The following is a 21,936-nucleotide window of genomic DNA, read 5'->3' as shown; positions in this document are numbered from 1 at the left end:
TGTTAAATTGTGCTTATCAGCTAATAAACTTTGGTTTGAGCACCACCTAATGGCAGAGGATGTTTTCTTAAAAAATCCTACTTTGCTTTCTGAGGCTTGCTCACCTTTGTATTTTATATTCATTTAGAAAACGTTCTGTTCTTTATTGAACTAAAGAGTTCTAAGTGTTCAGTTTTCTCAACAAGATTAAAGCCCTTTCCATGCCTACCTTGGAATGATAAACTGCCTTTTATAATGGGAAAATGCCCCAGTGAAAGGAATATTCCAAAAAATTCTACTCCATCTTTTAAATATTTAAATTTAGCCTCATAATTTACTAATATGTTTTTAATTGAATCATTTTAATTATTTAAGTGTTCTCAAACTCTTCTGCACCGTATATCTTTATAATAACTTGTCACAAAGAAAACAGCTTATCTTCTGGAAAACATGGTACTTACTAGAACTAAGTAATTTAACATATCTAAGTAGCTGCTAAAACCAATTCTGAATGAATAATGATAGGCACACTTTTAAACCATACACGTTCAGTTTTTTTTAAGAGGTCCTGCTTCAGCCTAAAGTTTGTTTCACTTTGTGATTCAACAAAGAGGCAAAATATTTGGGACAGTAGAGAGCAAAACCAACGTTTTAAAAAAAAAGTATTTATTATTTACACCACTGAAATAGTCCCGTAAGAACAATATACACCAAGTTTATTTGAAAGGGTCAGATTCCTTTCAAATACAAGAACTGTATAAAGCAATACTGTCAAGACAAAACAGTGGTCACATTACATATCTGCAGGCGTAAGCATTGCAAATAATTTTTTTTAATCTTATGGCTAAATATTTTCACTGAGACACCGTGTTTGCACTTAGACAAGATATAGGTGGAACAGAACAAAAACTTTTTGTTCATGCTTTCTAGGGCTGAACCAGTGAGATGTCCCCTTAAAAATGTATTGCCTTTAATTGCTCTTATGACAATGGTTTTAGGCAGAAGTGCTTCTACTTAGCCACCAAAAAAATAACTTTTGTTCCTTAGTTTTTATTCTTCAGTCTTATGTTTTCTATTTCTCATACTATGAGACACACTTGTATCACAGCTGACGTTTTCCAGTTTTACTCAAAGAACACAGACACACATATAGACCAAGCTGGGACAGCTCAAAATTTAGATATGTAAATAGTGCACAGTAAGAAGAGAAACTGTGTCTATGACAAAAGAATAAAAAATTCTTGGTGATTTTAAGCATACCAAACTAGATTCCTTACACACAAAAAAATTTTTTTGGTTTTAAAGGGAAAAGCAGTAGTTTCAAGATGGATTTGGTCTTAGATTTAGTCAGACAATAACACAAGGAGACAAAAAAACAAGACATAACTTGTTTCCAAAGCCACAAAATGACATTGTTGAGTATACATTTTTGTCGACTTGTGTGTGTGTGTGTGTGGAGGGTGAGGGGGGGGACTCAGTACTCAATGCTGGAGAAAATATTTTTTAAGAGTAACAGTATATTCATATAGGGGAAAAAAGGATTTTTTTTTAGCATATTGCTATGATCTTCAAAAAATATAAAATTAAATTTACAAAAAACTGGAAGACCAAGTATAAGCAGTCTGATATTCACTGCAGTGTCCAGCACTATCATAATGATTTCTAGCATAAAAGCAGGAAGTTCGTGATCTCAAGTATCCTCAATAACTGCCAGTACAACTTGTAACTACTGTCCTTGCTTCTTTGACAGATACCTGCAAGAAACAAAGATGTCTTAGCTGTATCATGATATATTCACAATAACAATCTAACTCTCCTCCCAAAAGCAGAGGTTCATTTTAATAATAAAACTTCTCCAGATGAGTAATAATGGTTAGTAATCGCTCATATGCTGACTGTTTTTATGTGCCTATCACTATTTTAAGTACAGGTATTAATTCATTCATCCTCACAATAGCTCTATGAAGAGTTTTCTTTTAGAACTTATTCCTATTTTACAAGCACAAAGAGGCTAAGCAATTTGCCCAAGTTCAACCAACTAGAAAGTGGCAGAGCTGAGATTCAAAACAAGGCTCTGAAAACTGTGCTCCGCTCCCTTTGTACTGTCCGACTTCCTAAAGTGAAAGTGATCTATTAACAGTATAATATCTGAAAAGAACCTCAAACTCATTTAAAGATCTTATTTTTCTTGAGTAAAGATTGTGGGAAACAGACACTAAAGGACTCTGATCAAGAGTGTAAAAATAAAAAGATGTTTATTTACTAAGTAAACAATTTTTCCCTCATATTATTTTACAGGAATCTACCATTAAATTCAAATTTTTACATTTCTATTTCTCACATTTACAAATTACTATACTCAGTAGTATGGGAGGTGGGGAATGAGGTCTTAAAATCAGAAGACCTGGACATGTTTTAATGGAGCAAAACTTGCTTACTTTGTGGCATTTATTAACTTCATGCCTTTGTTACATCATCAATAATAAGATAAGATAATAATAATAAGAGAAGATAAATAATAAGATAAAATAAGGATAAAAATGCCTGCCTTACCTTCCTAATAGGATTATGAGAATCATCTAATAAGAAGCTATCTATCAGTGATCTGAAAAGCTAAACTGTTGTTATTACATGAATAATTTCTTTTGTTGCTGTATTAATGCAAGCAGATCTTTAAAAATCAAATTCCAAAAACTGACTTGCAGTATACTATAACCCTGTCCACTTCCCCAGAGATATTCCCTGCCTCAGAATCTTGATGTTCATATGCATGCTATATGTAAATGTGTGCATATGTTTGTGCTTAGAAAAAAGACTAGAAGACCACACATCAAGATAATGATAGTGGTTCTCTTCAGAAAGGAAAATCATTAAGTAATTGTTTCAATACTGAATTACAGTTTTGTAATTTTTCTGCTATACAGAAAGGTTACCTGTAGAGTTATTTTAACAGGAAACTTTTTAGTCTGTTTTATCGTGACTTTATTTTATAGTATGAGAACAGGGACTACCTTCCCATATGATTCATAAAACAGTGACCTATCCAGTGTCACAAAATAATTTGTAAGTAGCAACACAAATGTATACCAGTCTCAAATCCTCTCTCCTTGAAGTATTAAAGATCTTAAGAGATGCAGGTTTATGAACAAGGTAGAGAATAAGATGAAAGGGAAACAAACTTTTAGGAGAACAGTTATTGCATTAGAAAATAGTTTTAGAATTCACCTATCTTAAATAAAAGTTCAGAATTATGTGTATACCAGGGTCACCAGACAATGTTTTCATTCACTACCATGAAAGGGAAATGAATAAGCATTTAGCACTTACCTTTCCCAGTATTTGTGATTAAGGTCCAAAAAGTCATCTAATTTTGCTATCTCCTTGAGGTACTGAGTTAACTTTAAAAGTTCTTTGTCTTTATCTCGATTTAGGTGCGCTTTCATAAAAGGCCTTATCTGTTAGAAAACAAATATTCAACACTTCACATTGCAATAAGGAAACTAGCACAAATCTACACTATCCTCTCATTCAAATTCAGTTAACAAGATGAAAATATTACTAAGGATGTCAGTACTAAAAATGACTTCTGCACTATCTCAGTGTAATAAACTGATAGTCCATGTACAACATTTACAGTGCTCACTTAAGAACCCATCTACCTCATGTACCTTACTGTTATCTTTGCAGTTTGAACCTGACAACACCAACTTTCTTCTAGCATTTGAGCCCTATGTGGCTTCTTAGTTTACAAAACTGCTAGATTTTTTTCTCTTCTATCAACTCAGCTGCTTCTTACTAAATAAATACCTTAAATTATGTCACCCAGTTTATAAAAAGTTAACCCAAATAGAAGCATGATCCAACAGGGGAGTGAGATAAATTTTAAGAATAATGATCTTCATTTCAGTATTTTTCTATAAAATTTTATACAGTTAATATATCATACATTTATATAATGTGTCCTCTCACATTTTATCACATTATCATTAAAGTCTCCATAAAAATATTTTTTAATTATACAAGAATTTTCCCATAAAAAGAAGTCTATTTTCCAAATTTTAAAGGCTGATATATTTTATGATTAAAAGTATTCATTTCAAAAGCATGAAAGTCAGGATGGTAGAGCAGAATTGTAATTAGTAAGGGATATTAATACCTTGACTTGGGTAGTAATTATAGATAGATAATAATCATTATCTTCTTAATGATTTATTAAATTACAGATTTTTTAAAAAATATTTTATTTATTTATTTGACAGAGAGAGAGAGCACAAGTAGGCAGGAGAGGCAGACAGAGAGAGAGATGGGGAAGAAGTCTCCCTGCTAGGCAGAAAGGCCAATGCAGGGCTCAATCCCAGGACCCTGGGACTACGACCAGAGCCAAAGGCAGAGGTTTTAACCCACTGAGCTACCCAGGTGCCCCTTAAATTATAAATTTATATATATATATAATTTTAAGCACTTTTCTTTATGTCACAGTTCAAACAGTTTTGCTTTTTCAGATATCAGCTCAAATATCTTTATAAAACTCAAGACAGCCTTCCAAAATTTTTTAATTAATTTCAGATAAAACGATATTCTGGGATTTGCTTCAAAATATTAGAGAGGGAAGTAGGTAGCATACTGAGCAAACATAATCATCTGTGAATTTATAAGTCGTTTAAGCTGAATGATGCATAGGTAGGAGCTCCTTGCATAATTCCTATACAGTTCTATTTATATTTGGATTTTTTCATTTTATAAAAATTATTTTTTTATAATCATGCTCCTAAAACACACATATAAGGACTGAATAAATCATACTTAGTAAGGCATTAATATATCCTTATTGTAATTTAGAGAAAATATAAACTGCCTATTAGTTATTAATTTTACACAGTAACACTGAAAAACAGATGACATTTAATTCTGTCTCTGGTTGAGAACAATGAACCTAAAGAAGTCCATACCCTATCAAGAACAGGAAAGGTTTTAAGTATTTCTTATATACTTTTCTATTATTGGAAAAACACACCACTATTCTTCCACATGTTCTACTCCCATCAGAACAGCTTGGTGCCAGGGACCTCCACAGCTATCAGTCAGCCAGGCTCCCATAACTTTAAGGGCACCAGAGTGAGTCTGTGCAGAAGCAAGCATCTGTAGGAGATCCTGCTTCCAAATAGGGAGAGTGGGCAGTGCTGCTTCACAGCAGCAGCAATGAATGTGGGAGATCAAGACAAGGTTCTCTTGAAGAATCAGACCCTGCTTAAGTCCTGGGGCTGGAAGTAAAGAGTAAAGAGGCATGATATCATGATTTGTGAAATGAGCTTCTACATAATCCTGAGTAATATTATAATATTTCAAAGTATTCCTTCATTCAAATAAGAACTGTAACAACAACATGGTAACTTTTAAACTATTAAGATACAATGTACAATGTGATCCCTAGTTTACCAAGGCCCTGCTAAGTTACTTTTACTTTCTATACATTTGGTTGTAAGCACTATTAAATTGCAAAACTAAAATATTCCTATGACTCTGGATTCAAAAGTTAAACTAGTTAAGTGGAAAAAAGTCTACTATTCACTTAACTTCACTTGTTCTAGCATAATCACTTATTACTCTATCATTCTTTAAAAATGATCTCACTAGGGGCGCCTGGGTGGCTCAGAGGGTTGGGCCTCTGCCTTCAGCTCAGGTCCTGGTCTCGGGTTCCTGGGATCAAGCCCCACATGGGGCTCTCTGCTCAGTGGGGAGTCTACTTCCCTCTCTGCCTGCCTCTCTGCCTACTTGTGATCTCTCTCTGTGTCAAATAAATAAATAAAATCTTTAACAACAACAACAAAAAAGATCTCACTAGTAGGGCAGAATATATATGACCACTGTAGTCTCATATCAAAGAAATTTTTTTTTTATCTCATATCAATTTTTAGGAACTTAAGATAGTCTAGATTATCTGCATTCTCTTATATCATCATTTCCGTATATAAATAAAAATGAAATTTTCAGGGTGCTGATTAATCCACGACCAAAACTTAAGTTTTTTTTTAGTTCAGTACTGTACTCATAATTCACAATGCCTTCTATATTCTGTGTCAAACTTTAGGATTAGCAAGTTTATATTATTAGAAGTTTACTGTTCTAAAAATAAGCAGTCATCTTTAAGATCTCTGTGAAATCTCTTCTATCAACATTATGAAACCATGACAATAAAACACAGAATAGTTCTCAATTTCAAAACTGCTTCTATGTCAATGTGGGCAAATCATTAATAACTACCTTATTAAAAGAGGTCTTCAAAAAGAGACATGTGAGAGATTATCAGTGGAATGTTTAAAAATACCTCCCCTGAATTAAAATTTGGGGGGATTGTAGACATGTATTTTTAGAAATTCCTTCAATGATTCTATGGAATACCTAGTTAAAAAAAAAAATCCTGCTCTAAAGCAATATGAAAAACTAGACATTTATATCACCTCTACCTCCAGAGATAAGTAGGGCCTAAATATGGGCTGGGAAAATAAAGTTTGTTCTAAACACATATGAAACTAATGATTTTTTTTTTTTTTAAGATAAAGCTTTCCTCAAAAAATCATCCTTGAAGATCATTACTTCATCTCTTTTCCTGAACAGGTATTAAACATTAGTTTCATAGAGAATTTGGTTTCGAGCAATTGAAACTTTTCTCAAGAATTTATTCCTATACCTCATACCTGGTAAACTACACACAAGACAAACACTTCACCCAAAGCCTCAAACAGAAACTATTTTTAGAGAGCAACATAATCACCAATCCACCTCAAGTTCTCTTCTTCCAAGTCAGCAGCTTTTATAATGGGGGCAATTCACAACCAAGATCAGCATTGTCTCTAATCTTTCCTCACACACTAAAGACCACATCCAGAAATGTCAAGTTTCAAAAGTTTATCTTACCAATTTTATGTGCTACCAGTATTAAATATTACTATCATGCCTACACAAGATTGCATATGACTTCTTGCTAAGATCATCATTGGCCTTAGGAATCAAGTCACTTAAGATTCTAACTCAGATTCTGTCACCAACCAGTTACATACATGATTTTGGGCAAATTACAAATTTTCTGATCCTCAGATTGTTTATATAAAGTTAAGAAGGGAGACAAGGTGTCTGAAATTCCTAGCTCTGGCATTTTATAACTCTAAGATATCTAACTGACCTGTATGAATTTTCAAAAACCTTAGTTTCAGTTTAAAAAAGAAATAATAAACCCTTACTGCCAGCTTTCCAGCTAACCAGAACATCAGAAATCCTAAGATTTGTATCCCTAATAAACTGTCTGCTGCTTTTACTTGAGATGCTGAAAGTCAATGTGAGTAAGCCTATGTTGTTCCACAGACGTAACTAAACAGAAATCACCTGGGTGAGTTGGCAAACCAAGAAGATATCAATGTGGGAGAGAGAATATTCAACTGTACATGAATTTTCTAAAGATGTAAGCTTTCTTGCCTGTGACCATAATACAATAGTTCTGAAAACGTATGAAATTCAACAGCGCTCAAGTTCTAGTATAAACCCCAGATTACACAGGCATAGCAAGCAAAATTATGTCTTACCTTTAGTCCATTCTGTGGGTTCATTAGAAAATTTCTTCCTATGTCATCAAACATTATGGTGTTTTTTTTGCTGTAAAACTCTGAAAACTTCCCCCATATAACACCAAGAGGCTTTACCTTAGAACAAAAGTTTAGATTTAACTCAAATTTTATCAATAGTTCATCCTTTCTTAAAAGCAGATATACTTCAAAATGCCCAAACTATATCAGAGGACTCCGTTCCTCCTGCAGGACACTGACCACTCGCTGTGTGAACAGACCACAGCTGAGACGCAACACACCGGAAAGCACAATGCATCTCACAATGTTAACTTCTGAAAGGTCTGCTCACGTCTACCTAACTAAACCCACTACAAGACTTCCCATAATTTTAAAATGAAGATTTGGGGTCAAAGGAGGAGTAATTATTTAAAATATAAGAATTTAAAGTAATTGTCTAATTGTCTGCTGAGCAGTCACATGACTTCCTAGGCTAATACATGCCCCTCAGAGCTTGAGTGTCACATGCGGGTGTGTTTTCAAAACTAGCAAACCGTTAATAACAAACAATGTGCCCGGTTCTATTAATACAGAACTTAATTATTTTGTAGAGGAAAACCGATTGTCTTAAATTCAGTGGCACAGGTGCACAATTTCCACAGGGCAACTGGTTAACTTCAAAAGCACTATAATTTGCAAATTACTACTTCTATTTCTGAGTTGTTAAAATGAGCCTTCAAAAAGATAACTCCTTACATATTCTTACCTGTTGGTACTTGCATAAAGTCTCTGTAAGACCACACAAGAACAGTAGGAAGAGAAGACTAAGTGGCTAGGACCAGGGGGAGGAAGACTTCTCATTACATACTTTATTTTTATTTTTGAATCATATGAGTTTATTTCACACAATCAGACAATTTTTTTTAATAAAGTAATTTTTAGAAAGTACTTTTTGCTGAAGACAAGAGTCTATTTTATGGTAATATGAAGTTATATGAGAATAATAATTATAGGAGATTAAATGGTAGTAAATAAAGGGTTAAAAGGTTGTCATTTAAAAATGTTTCTTTTTCTTTCTAGAACTTATTTTAATATAGAGAGACACTTTATTCTTAGTGTCCTAGCTACCTTAAAGAATGTTTTTTAAAATTATTTTATTATTCTAAAATATTTTCATTTGCCTTAGTTTTTACTGTTTACTACTGAAACAAACCCCCCAAATACTTCAAGATAAATATGGAACTGACACAGTAAACCAGAGTCTTCATTTTCTTGGCTAACAAAAGCTTCAAGAAATAGGACAAGAACTTTAGTTTATGACACCCAGGGTTAAATTCCTACATCCTCTTAAATAGTGCTGTCATTTTCTAATTATGCCAAGTGCCATTTGTTCCCTAAAATGTGGACTACTTTGTTCTCAGTTAAAGAAATAATACTGCTGACTGTTAAAAACAAAACAAAACAAAACAAAACAAAAAAACTGAAAACACAGAAAAGCACACAGGAAAATTTTTAATTACCTATAATCCAGTCATTACCAAGGATATATTTACCTCTGGTCTTTTTTTTCTTTTAAAGATTTTATTTATTTTAGAGAGAGATATGGAGAGTGCAGGAGCAGGGAAACGGGTAGAGGGAGAGGAAGAGAGAGAATCTCAAGCAAACTCCATGCCTACCACACCCCTTGTGGGGCTGGAGCCCAGAACCCTGAGATCATGACCTGAGCCAAAACCAAGAGTCCAAGTTTAACTGACTGAGCCATCCAGGTGCCCCTCCTCCACTCTTTTTTATAAACATCAATAGCTTAGAATTCATAGATCTTTTGTTAAGGGGAAACCAGAATGGAATAAAGGTTAAAAACTACTTCTAGGGGCACCTGGGTGTCAGTAAGAGTGTGCCTTCGGCTCAGGTCATGATCCCAGGATCCTGCAACAGAGCCCCGCATTGGATTACCTGCTCAGCGGGAAGCCTGCTTCTCCCTCTCCCACTATCCCTGATTGTGTGTCCTCTCTCACTGTCTCTCTCTCTGTCAAATAAATAAAATCTTTACAAAACAAAACAATTTCTAACAGTCTGCAAATATTGCTAAGTACTTCTTTATGAAGAATCATGAAAAAATTTTAATCACTAAATATTCTGTTATATCAAATGGCTTCATTCCATTTTATGGATGAACAAAAATTTTTATATCCAACTCCCTACTACTAGATATTGAGGATTTATTCATTTTTTTCTTTAAGTATAACAATCATACAGTGTTATATCAGTTTGAAGTGTACAACATAGTGACTGGACAATTCTATACCTTACCCCATGCTCACCATGATAAGTATAGTCACCCTCTGTCATCATACAACGTTATCACATTACTGACTACATACATTATTCTGTACTTTTATCTCCATTATTTATTTCATAACTGGAAATTTGTCTTTCTTTATACCCTTCATCTTTTTCATCCATCCCCTCACCTATCTGCTCTTCAGCAACCACCAGATTTATTTTTATTTTTCTAATTTTTCACTATTATAAACACAACTACATTTAACATTCCCCCAAAAAACAGTGACTATCACAACACCTTCGAGTAAGAACTCAATAATAGGACTGGTTACTTGATGAGGAGTAAGAACTCAATAATAGGACTGGTTACTTGATGAGGAGTAAGAACTCAATAACAGGACTGGTTACTTGAGGAGTAAGAACTCAATAACAGGACTGGTTACTTGATGAGGAGTAAGAACTCAATAACGGGACTGGTTACTTGATGAGGAGTAAGAACTCAATAACAGGACTGGTTACTTGATGAGTAAACAAAGTAAAGAACCCTCATCTTTTTAGCTCAACCCTTTTCTCTGATGGTAATTGTTGCACTTCTCCAGGGTTACACATATATCACACCAAATTACATGATTTCTGCTTTTATTTATCAGTTTTATATAGGGCAGGGTGAGTATGTTTTGGGTTTGCTTCTAGTATCTTCCTTGATGGTATTTCAGTATTTTTTCTCACCTACTCTGTTTTGAGCAACACTGTGCTACCATCATCAAGGGACAATTATCCATGATCATTCTTGACAGTCTTGCTCAAGATCCTTAATTCTATCATTAATATTCCAATCTATTAACCTTACATACATCTTTCCATGTCCAACTCAACTGATACTTTACTATCCACTGATAGTTAACTGATACTTTACTAGTATCCAGATGTACTTCTCAACTTTTTCTGTACTTAACTGCATCAACATAAATACAAAAAGTATACTAGAAAAAAGTCTTTAAACAGAAGTAAAATGATTTCTTACATCTATTAATCCTCTCCTTGGAGTATGCACAGTTATCATAGCAGCACTGTCCAACATGAAGGTAATCTTATAATTTGCATTTGTGCTCACTCCCAGCTCCTATAAATCCAAATATCCATGTGGTTAAAATATAGTATGAAAAATTCCAGGTTTTCTGAATATTCCAGCTATAATTTCCCACAATGCCAACTTCTTACCCAACTGGCCACCACACCTTGCTCAACAACTACCAAGGTTGTTAGTTTTGTTTAAGCCAACAAATCATAGTCCAAAGAATATAAACTAGAAATAGATTACATCCCACTATATATTTCAGAAGAACATCATTTCTTCATTACACACCAAAGCAAAAGTAGGCAGAAAAAAGGCATTGTTGTAAAATGGGGGTAAAAAGGAGTGGAGCTCTGCTGTACTTTTTGTTGAAAAACAATTACACAATACATTCCACGATTAATCAGACTTTAAACACACCTCTACTCCTGATAATGGTAATTGTTTATCTATTAAATGCCCTCCAATGAGAATGAGATTAATTCAACTTGGAACTTCTAAAAAGACATACGCAATTCCAAAACATTCTTAAATGGATTGTCTAACACTTACTTTCATTTTAGCTTCAATCCACTTCATATTTGTTGCGGCTAAAATATGAAGAATGATAATACGATACAAATGAAAAGCTTGAATTTCGTTTAAAAACTTTTTCTTCTGTATAAATAAGTTTTCTAAGCAAGATTAAAAGTTCAAATGCATCACAAATAATAATTTCTAATATATTTAGGATATAATTAAATTTTATTTAGGATAAAATATATTTATATATAATTCCTAATATATTTATGGTAATTTTAAGTTTTTATAAACTTACTTTTAGTGCATCAATGCAGAATAGAATGTTAACAACTTTCAACTAAAAGATACAGGTAACCAACGTTCAAACGAATTTTGAATCTAGGAAATTTATAAATCAAGACCGAAATTCCTGTTTAAAAACAGCCCTGACACAATTCTCTACCAATCCACATATATATAGGGTGCCTGGATCTTCAATTTACTTCCATGTCGCCACGGCCACACAAGGCACTGGCATATATGTCAATATAAGCAGATTAATGTTATGTGCCAAAAGTTGATGTTAAATATCACTAGGTCCAGGGGCACCTGGGTGGCTTAGTGGGTTAAAGCCTCTGCCTTCGGCTTAGGTCATGATCCCAGGGTCCTGGGATTGAGCCCCGCATCAGGCTCTCTGCCGAGCAGAGAGCCTGCTTCCCCCTCTCTCTCTGCCTGCCTCTCTGCCTACTTGTGATCTCTCTCTCTCTCTCTCTGTGTCAAATAAATAGATAAAATCTTAAAAAAAAAAAAAATCACTAGGTCCAGTAAAAATCAACATTTTGCCAGGCTCAGGAAACTTACTCAGTCTAGGAACTTTAAATAATGAGACTGAGACAACTAAATTCATAAATTCTGTTACATACATATCTGCTCACTGTCAGACACCACGGAGTTTTGAGATCACTGATATTAAAATTCAACCCTCAGTTTTACATACCCTTCTGGTCCCAAGTTACTGGATTAAACTACATAGCTATTACCAAGTAAAATGTTTAAAAAGGGAAAAGGAGTTAAAATGTTTACAGCATGTTTATGTGTGCATCTATTTTTTTAAGGATGAGAGAGGTACATGAGTTCTCAAAATAAAAATCTTTAGTACACAAACACAAACTGAAAGAATCACATTACACATGAAACTGGTCAGTTGAACTAAAATTTTAGAGACTAATATATCTATGATGACAAGTCATGAGATAGCAAAAAACAATTTTTTAAATTCACTATCTATTTTAGGTCTACAATTTCCAGATGAAAAGCAAAAATATTCATAGCTAATAAAAAGGGTTTCCAATTAAGTAATTATTATATGTCAGACATAGTACTAGTTGTTATACTGACACTTATTTTTAAAATTACCCTATAATACAGTTTACTTATCTTCATTTCTAATGAGGAACTTATGGCTCAGAGATAACAACTGACCTGTCGAGTATCGCAAAGTAAGGACAAAGTCAGAATTAAAACTTTAATTTATTTAGCTCCAAAGTGAAGTGCCCCTTTTCAACATACTACCATAAGATATCATAATTTACACAAATAACTTATTTTAAATATAAGATTGTAAAAAGTTTTCTAAATTTCTAAGTCTACTTTAATAATATTTAGAAGAAAACTTTTTTCTCAAATGTTATCTCAGGTGTCAGCTGAAGAAAAATTTGTTCCCAAGAAGCTTTCCTCCCTTAAATTAAAAACCAGAAAACCGGTATTTATTCTAAATGGTTGTGAACTCATATTCATACTGAACAATGGAGATACTCTGATTAAAAAGAAAAGTACAAAGAAAATTTAAAGACTGAAGTATTATCTTTGTGGTCACTCATCTAAAACCTAGTACAATTAAATGTAGCATTTTTCATGAGATTTTATTTAATTCACAATCAGGATAGCTCTTTTCTGCCTACGGCTTGCCAAGAAGCAACTTTAAATGTCTGTGGGTAGGTAAGATATAAATTAATGCACTGTTTTCCTTCTCAATAAACTCTTGCCACAACAAAATGTCCATTGAACTAAACAGTGTGCTCAGCAATGTAGTAAATTTAGTTTTTGGAGCAAACTCATGATCTTATCACAGACCTGTTAAGTTCCTGGAATGGTCCACAGACCACAATTTGAGTAATACTGCTTTAGTCCGTTTAATTTTCCTTAAGTTAATTCATATTCCTTTAATTCTGAAGAACATCATTGTGATTTTTTTTTATACGTCTTTCTCCAAGTGTTTTGAAACTAGAGTAATAAAGAAAGGATAAAGCAACAAAATCCTGAAGCATCAAAGATTCTACAGTAAAGATAAGAAAGAAAAGGTCCTAATCAAGGAGGGGTTTATGAAAATAAGATCATTTTTATTCTGACACCACAATCTACTCTTTTCCCATATTTATCTACTTCAGTGGTACTGGCAAATACACGTATAAGTTTATATTGTGATGCAAGAAAGTCAAATACGTTTCATCAGCAATTTGCTGAGACAAACGAAAAATTTATCATATTTAACCACAAGTCATTTTAAGTCATATTTTACAAAGCAGAATAAGTTATAGAACAAGTTTATTTGCATGGAAATCTAAACAAAAACTATAGCTTACACCAAATAACAATGTCATAATCCTCATATGCAGATGTTAGGAACTCGTGAAGATATGGCCGCATTAATTCTACTCCAGTCTCTGCACAAGACCTATGGTCTAAAAGAAAACCAGTCATAGATGATTACTAGTTTGTTATCCTGGACAAGTACCTGATATATGAAAATTATGAAATGTAATATAAACATTCAAATGCAAACTACTTGAGACTGAATTATATTGGTTGACAAACAGAAGTCTTTGAAAACATACAATTTAGTATCACTGTGATTCCATTTTAATTAATCAATTTTATTTATTTTGGAAAGAGCAATACCCAGAATTCAGGCTTATATAGTAAATTGCAACAGTAATAGTAAATTGCAATAGTAATAGTAAATAGTCTATAAAATATAGATGTTATTTTGTGATATGAAAAACAAACTGCTTGTGTTCTGTCAAATAAATAAAATATTTTTAAAAAAAGGATCTGAACATAATTAAATGAAAAATCAGTGGAAAAATATAAAAAATGATTTTTAAATAATCCTCAAAAAATTTAAATGTTAATCAACCGAGAATGATGTGGCTAAATTAAGATACATCCATAAACTAGAGTAGTGGTGACCAAAAAATATGTAACTTTAATTCATAATGAATAATATTAAATGACTGAGATACTCAAAATATCATTAAGCAAAAGTAAAAAGGATATAAATACAAACACACCCTAGAAGACACACTTCAGAATATAATAGTTATTTCGGGGGTTTGAGATTACAGATGACTTCAGTATCTTCTACTTCTCTTCTATATTTTTGTAATAATGTATTAATTTAAAATATAAGATATTTTATATTGGAAGGAAAAAGATGAGCAAAATGTACTTCAAAATATAATATACATATACACTTCAAAATATAAGAATAGTTATTTTGGGGGTTTGGGATTACAGATGACTTCAGTATCTTCTACTTCTACTTCTGTATTTTTATAATAATGTATTAATATAAAATATGAGATATTTTATATTGGAAGGAAAAAAACGAACAAAAGGAAAAAAGAGAATTGTTATGGGTAACAGAAGATGCACAATTTTAGCTGACTTACCAAATAATGTATAATCAACATCTAGTACCAAAAGCTTTTTTCCTTCCCTGGGAGGATTCAAAATTTCCACTTTATACTCTTTTACTCTGCGAGAAATTTTCAATAGGTTTTCTTCCCTAATGGAAAAATAAAATCAGGTGAAACATTCACTTTTTTATCACATTACAACCCATTTCCTTTTATAGTATCAAGCACTTACCTATTTTCTACTTCAACTACTTCATCTTCAATATCAAAGTCGTTAACAACATCATCATTGTCAGGAGGTGGACCTAAGACATCTTCCTATTAAGATGAAAAAAAAAGTTTTGTTTTACTAGATTGTCTTCAACATAACAAATACATGCACAACATAAAAAGCAAATAAAAGAAACAGTCTGAGTTCAAGAATCTTTCAAACACACACTGAGAAAATTTCCATATTTTGTGATTCACCGTACACATTTACTGGGCAGATTAACCATGTTAAATTTTACCATTTGTACTACTACTATGCTTATGGCTAACTATATAGTAACAAGTTCCCTAGTATTTGTTTTCTGCTGAATTAATACCACGTACACTGAAGTTTTTTTCACTGACTGCCAAACTGACAATTTTACCACAATTAAAACCATGATACAACAATGTAATATAAATCATATCTTCAAAGGGACAAATGGTAACAAAAGTAAACATTTACCAAGCTCTCCTCACGAGTTCCCATCATCATGATTTTAGTATTTGGTTTCAGTTTGAGAGCTCCAAGCTTAACATCATTTTCTGCAGGTTTGCCTACAATACAAGCAAATGACTGTTTTCTCACTAAAGTTCAGGTGCTAGTTTCACTATCCCATTATACAAAACCCTAACATTAAAAGTTTTCGTACAGATTTCACAGCAGTTTTTTTTCCCTTAAATTAACAAACGGTCACTGCTGAATTAGCAATGCCTAACACACTAAGAAGTAGCAACTAATACAAGATTTGTTTTTTCCCCAACTCCATCTCAGAGGAACACCTTTATTCAACCAGCTAAACAAAATAAATCCATGTTTTATTTTGTTATTCAAGATAAAGATGTTCTCCAGAAAGTCCTGAACATTGAGCACAAGATAAAACTAGAATTTACTGCTATCCAAGATTCACCTTTCAGTGATATGACAAACAAACACCATGTAAGTCCCTTTCAGACTGGATATGAACACTACTTATAATTTTTAAATCATCATTTTAAATCATCACTACTTCTGAAGCAAAAAAGATAATTTAGGGAGAGTACAAGAACCAAGCTGTAATGAAAAATCTGTGCTAGAACACAGATGTCAGAAATTAAACTGTTTTGCCTGAGACTTCGTGGGCCAAAGATTTAACCAGCAAACACCAACTGTCACAGGAATCAAAAGTAATCTTAATAGTGGTGGTATTTTCAAGTAATTTTTAATATTCTGACTTTTATCATAAAACAATTTTAGGAATATCCCTAACAAAGAAATCTCCAAGGGGAAAACTTAATAAAGAGAAAATATAACTAACATAAAAATTCATAAATATATCAATGCAAAAAGTTTAAAGTGAGGAGAGAATTACCTTTAACTTTAAGTCCAAGTAACTTTTGGCGTTCTGGTAGCACTCCTGTAAGGGTCTTCAGAAACTGCTTGAGATCTAGCACGGTATCATCTTCTGAAAGTGTGGTCACTGAATATTCCTGTCCACCCCATTTTACGATGATAGGGAGGGCCATCCTTGAAACATATGATCAAGCAGCTTTCCCTCAGAAAAAGATACCTAAAAAGAAAGGGACATAGAAGTAATTAAGTTAAAATAGATATAGCAAAGGTGTAGCTAAACTTGTAATTAAGTTTTAGGAGCAATGCAGTTTGATGGTGGAATTTACAATTTGATGGTGGAAAAATAACATTTTCTCCTTACAGAAATGCTACTAGAACACCCAAAGTAGTTAGGGCTCAAAGTTAAAATAACTCTACCCTCCCAATTTTTGGCTTAAAGTTACTACTTCCTAAAGATCTGTCCAATTCTCCCTGTTCGACTGTTAAGCTGCAATGATCAGCTACCTATCCCTCCCTCTCTGACCAGGTTTATGCTATAGGTAAGTTCCTCCATGATGGAACTTTCATACCCATTTAATGCTTGAGAAGTGGCACAGTGAGTTGTTAAAACTCTAGAGCCAGAGTACCTAGGTTCAGATCCCAGCTATCCCACTTATTAGCTATTTGACTTTGGGAAGTTGTCTAGGTTTCCTTATCTGTAAACTAAAGATGAGAATACTATCTACTTTGGAGTTCTTACGAAAATTAAATTAGCTAATATCTATAAGTCACAAAGACCTGGCACATAGTAAGCACTACATAAATAAGTACTGGCTAGATAAATTTTCTTAACAACTTGAGTAGAAGTGTTCCAGGCACTGTTCTAAATGAAAAGTACAGCCATTACGTGTTTCATATTTAACAAACTGGACAGTTTTAATACAATGTCATTTAACAAGGTTTATAAGAATTGCCCCTCTTTTATAATTAAGGAAATGGGACTTCAGAGAGGTTAAGTAATCTGCTCAGGGGCACACAGCTGGTAACAGGTCTTCTGACTAAATCTCATGTTTCTTCCCCTACATCACAACTGCTTTTAAATTGGGACCTACAGGAGGCAAGGTGTCAAAGATCAGTAAATACAAAACCCATAGGCACAGATACAAGCACAGATAAGTCAAGTCTTGGGTGTTATACTCATCAACAATAGCATGTAGGTCTCTTCTTCCTTGAAACTTTCTATCAATTTTCCTAAATCCATTCCTCCACCTCCAGTTCAGAGAACTGAATTTCCTAATCTCCATTTCCAAATGTTATTGCTTGTTTAATGAAATATTTGATGGCACTCTCCCTGGATTATGACCAGCTGCAGGAAGGCAAATTGTGAATCATAATATGCAAAAGTAACTTAGAAACTTAAGATGTCTTCAACATGTCCATTGGAAGAGAACACCAGAAAAATCATTTATACTTATGCTCTTATGTGTTTGTTTGTTTTTAAATATTTTATTTGACAGAGAGAAACTAGGCAGAGAGGCAGGCAGAGAAAGAGGAGGAAGCAGGCTCCCTGCGGAGCAGAGAGCCCGTTGTGGGGCTCCATCCCAGGACCCTGGGATCATGACCTGAGCCGAAGGCAGATGCTTTAACCCACTGAGCCACCCATGCCCCCTCCCAACCCAATTCTCTTATGTTTTATCTGCTCTACTGAAATTTACATAAGGGGTTAATTTAGGGCAATGTATTGTTAGAGATAACTTTCCCTAGCAAATGTTATGATTCTCAATAAAGAGCCAAAGAAGCCTTTTGAGCCAAACTAAAATATGGTTTAAATATTACTTCTCTGTGAAAGTGGAAATAAAAATGAAAATCTCTAAGAGCTGAGAGTACAAAGAGCACTTACACAGTTTATTGGGGGTAGGGGGGGGTGTTGGAGATCACTTGAGCTCTGTCTGGGTGAGCCTGGACAAGTCATTTCACCTCTAGACCAGTATTCTCAAAGTGTGGCCTCAGATCAATCAGCAGCATAACCCTACACGGTAACTTGTTAAAATTACAGTTGGGGTTGGAGAGAAAGGACCTAGCAATTTGTGTTTTAACAATCCCTGCCCCAGCCTCCCCCTCACCCACATCTCGAGACATACTAAAAGTTTGAGAGCCAGTGCTCTAGACTTCAATTTTCTCAGCAAAAAAAAAAAAAAAAAAGAAAGAAAATCTGCCAGATGGCGTGGGCTCTGCATGCTTAGTAAAGTAGTACACAAATGTTATACATTGTACACCTACACCGCTAGTGGGAATTCCAAGTTGGCAACTGCCCTACAGGACCAAGCATAAAAAAAAACAAACCCCACCCAAATTTTAAATGCACAGTCCTTAGAACTGCTTTTGAATCTCCTCTCTTCAATATTCAGATCATTCACAACAAAACACACAAAGCAAATCCCTGAGTCCTTTTATGTTTTCACATTTGACCTTCTTACTCACACAATTCGAATATTTTGTATCATTCTAGACCCTATCAGATTTATAAACGGAAAACCGATTGGGGGAGGGGATGGGAGTGGTTGGCAATTAAACCCACACAAGCAAGGATCTCATCTTTACGGTGAACCTCGAGTCAAGGGCAGCTGCTGGGATTAGTTCTTCTGCCTACCATACGGTACTGACTTGCCTCGTCCATGCCAAAACTCCTGCCTCGAAATGAGGCGACTGATAGTTACTTCACAAGAAGAGTTGCTAAGGCGCGAGGTACCACCCGTGACAGCACTTCGCAAACTCTGCAGATGAACGGTGGCGGGGACGGAGGAACGACAGCATGCTCCACAACCTTTCTCCCTTGGTTTTCGCAATCCTCATCTCATGACTGCTGTCCGCATGAGACACGTTAGAAAACTGAGAAGGAACACAACTTGTCCCAGACCACACGACTAAAACCGTACAGCAAAGGCGAAAATTTGAAAGTAACAGCAGCAAAAGTTAACAGCTGGGGGACTGAGACGGGAAGTTCTCCACAAGCCTACAGCCCGCCGGCCGCCCGCCGCGAGGTAGCGCAGAGACGACGGCTGTGGGGAGTGAGTGGTCTCGGACAGCACACACGCAGGGGAGAGGCTCCAAACCCCCGAGGCCGGTGAGGGTGAGGACGACGGACGCACAAACCCCAGAGGGAGGGAGGAATGAAGTTAGGGGATGCAAGACCCACTGGGGATCGAGAAGCCCACGACAGAAGCGAGAAGGCCGGATGGGCGGGCGGAGGCCCCTGCGACGAGCTGGCCGGGGCCGGACGCCTGGGCCGCAGACTGGGTCGGACGCGGCCCAGGGCGCCCAGGAGCAGCCTCCAGCCCGCCGCGGCCCGCCGCAGCGGTGGCCGCGGCGCGCGAACAGCGGTACTGCGCTGCGGTCCCCCGGCCCCAACGGCCTCTCCATGGGCAGCGCCCCGGGGTGTCCTGCGTCCCCTCACCTGGAGCGCGGCGGAACCGGCAGCAGCGGACGCAGGAACCGGCCGCAGCGGAACCGAGGGCGACCGGAAGTGAAAAACGGGGCCCGGAACCGGCTCACGAACCGGAAGTTCAGGTTGGAAACGGAAACGCGCTGGAGACCGCGCGGTTCTTTCCCGCGTTGGTCTTTGGTGGGGGTAATCCTAGAGAGCCGCTGCCAGGGATCTCCTCACCGGGCGAGGGAGCCAGGCCTTTCCGAGACTTTTAACCACGGTGCAGATAGCTAGGGCCCCGGCCGGCTGCCGGACCGCCCCTGTTTGGCGCATGCGCCCGGTAAGGGGCGCCGAGCTGGGCGGGTGCTTCAGGTGTGTGACGTCTCTGGTATTGTTTCGCCGAAAGTCGGAGGTGGGTCCGTGGCGGTACCCAGCCAGCGGGCTGCTGGCTTCTCAGGTGTGCGGAGACCTTCGTAGGACTCGTGTGGCTTTGTGCTGTTCCGGATGAGGGATGAAAGGTGACTTTTTAAGACTGAAGACTTCACACACACACACGCGCACACACACACACACACACACACACACACACCGCCGCCACCCTCCCTCCCGCCCCCGCGCGCCGGCACCGGAGCCTCCAACCTGAGTAATTTTAGGAGCTTCGACTTCTACCCATTTTAAACAAAGCAAGGGTAAACTGAGGACCTGCGGGGAAAGGGAAGGGGCCCATCTAAGTCACTCAGAAAACCAAAGACGCAAATCTCAATACGGCAGCTGCCTTCGAGATCACTAAAGTATTGTATCGAATTTTATCTCCCCTTGCCCATCCCCGCCCCACCTCTGAATTTGAGGAAGCCAATTACAAACCCTGACCAAAGAATTGTAGACTTTAGTGGAAATTCAGAGCAGTCCCCGTCTGATTCGGACAGCAAGCTTTCGGCAGAAGAAGAAAAAAGTCATGGCAGCTAGATTGTTCTTTATGGCACCAGACAAGACTTCGATTTTGAAAAGGAAGAGGAAATGCGAACATAGTACTGGCTTCAGATATGCACCTGTCTTTGAGTTACGTATATTTTTCCTTCTCCTGACAGTGATGTAACTGATTCATGTTTCCCTTTTGGCTGTGATGGAAGGGAAGCAAAGAGCCAAGTTTTTGTGTCCTAACAGTTTTTTTAGTTAAGACAAACACTATTTTATGTTCTCCGTACCTCTGTCCGTTGGTAACTTTTATTGCATGAGTAGTGCATGAGAAGCTGCTCATTTTTTAAAATGAAACATTTTCAGTGAAAATAAAAAAGCACCTTCTCCTTAAAAGGGGCGGGGGGTAATGTCTGAGTGGTTTGGTTGATTAAGCATCCCAGTCTTGATTTCAGTTTAGGTCATGATCTCAGGGTGCTGAGATAGAGCCCCCCACCCCACCCAACCCTCTTGGCTCTATGCTGGTCTTGGAGCATGCTTAAGATTCTATCCTTCCTCTCCCCCTCCACCTTGGCTTCCAAGTAACCCACACAGATACAGACACACACACACACACACACACCCACACTCACTCTCTCAAAAAAAAAAAAAAAGGAAAAATCCCAAATTAAAAGAATTTGTAGAAAAATCACACTTTAACAGTCCAGTCAAAAGATTGTCAAAAAACAAGGGACTGAACTTCAGAATTAATTGTAGTTTTCTTTCAACCCAGTCTGTTCCTTGTTCATGTGCTAACCAGCTGCTTGGCCACATTATATTTTTTAATGTTACTAGAGAACCTTGGTTTTGTTAATCATAAATGTCAACTAAGACCATTTAAATTTTAAATTAAGCAAAAGAATACATAAAAAATTCTTTTTAATTATAAAATAGCCATTGTGCAA

General features: G+C 36.1%; 1 protein-coding gene across 2 annotated transcripts; it reads right to left on the bottom strand.

Annotated features, from left to right (window-relative positions):
• Window positions 1-624: 624 nt before the first annotated feature.
• Window positions 625-21,136, bottom strand: UBLCP1 (ubiquitin like domain containing CTD phosphatase 1). 2 transcript variants are annotated; one of them, XM_059417274.1, is made up of 11 exons: window positions 20,948-21,136; window positions 16,694-16,891; window positions 15,808-15,899; window positions 15,325-15,410; window positions 15,126-15,241; window positions 14,037-14,135; window positions 11,446-11,483; window positions 10,843-10,941; window positions 7,557-7,673; window positions 3,307-3,434; window positions 625-1,733 (listed from the first exon to the last, which is right to left on the bottom strand). In XM_059417274.1, exons 2-11 carry the CDS (start codon window positions 16,845-16,847, stop codon window positions 1,706-1,708), a joined length of 957 nt encoding a protein of 318 aa, XP_059273257.1. In that variant the 5' UTR covers window positions 16,848-16,891; window positions 20,948-21,136; the 3' UTR covers window positions 625-1,705. The 2 variants fall into 2 exon arrangements, with proteins under 2 accessions (XP_059273257.1, XP_059273256.1); XM_059417273.1 differs by lacking the exon at window positions 20,948-21,136 and adding an exon at window positions 20,108-20,195.
• Window positions 21,137-21,936: the final 800 nt, after the last annotated feature.

The sequence above is a fragment of the Mustela nigripes genome, chromosome 12 (genome assembly GCF_022355385.1).
Source record: "Mustela nigripes isolate SB6536 chromosome 12, MUSNIG.SB6536, whole genome shotgun sequence".
Lineage (NCBI taxonomy): Eukaryota > Metazoa > Chordata > Mammalia > Carnivora > Mustelidae > Mustela > Mustela nigripes.
This window is presented reverse-complemented; position numbering and strand designations above follow the sequence as displayed.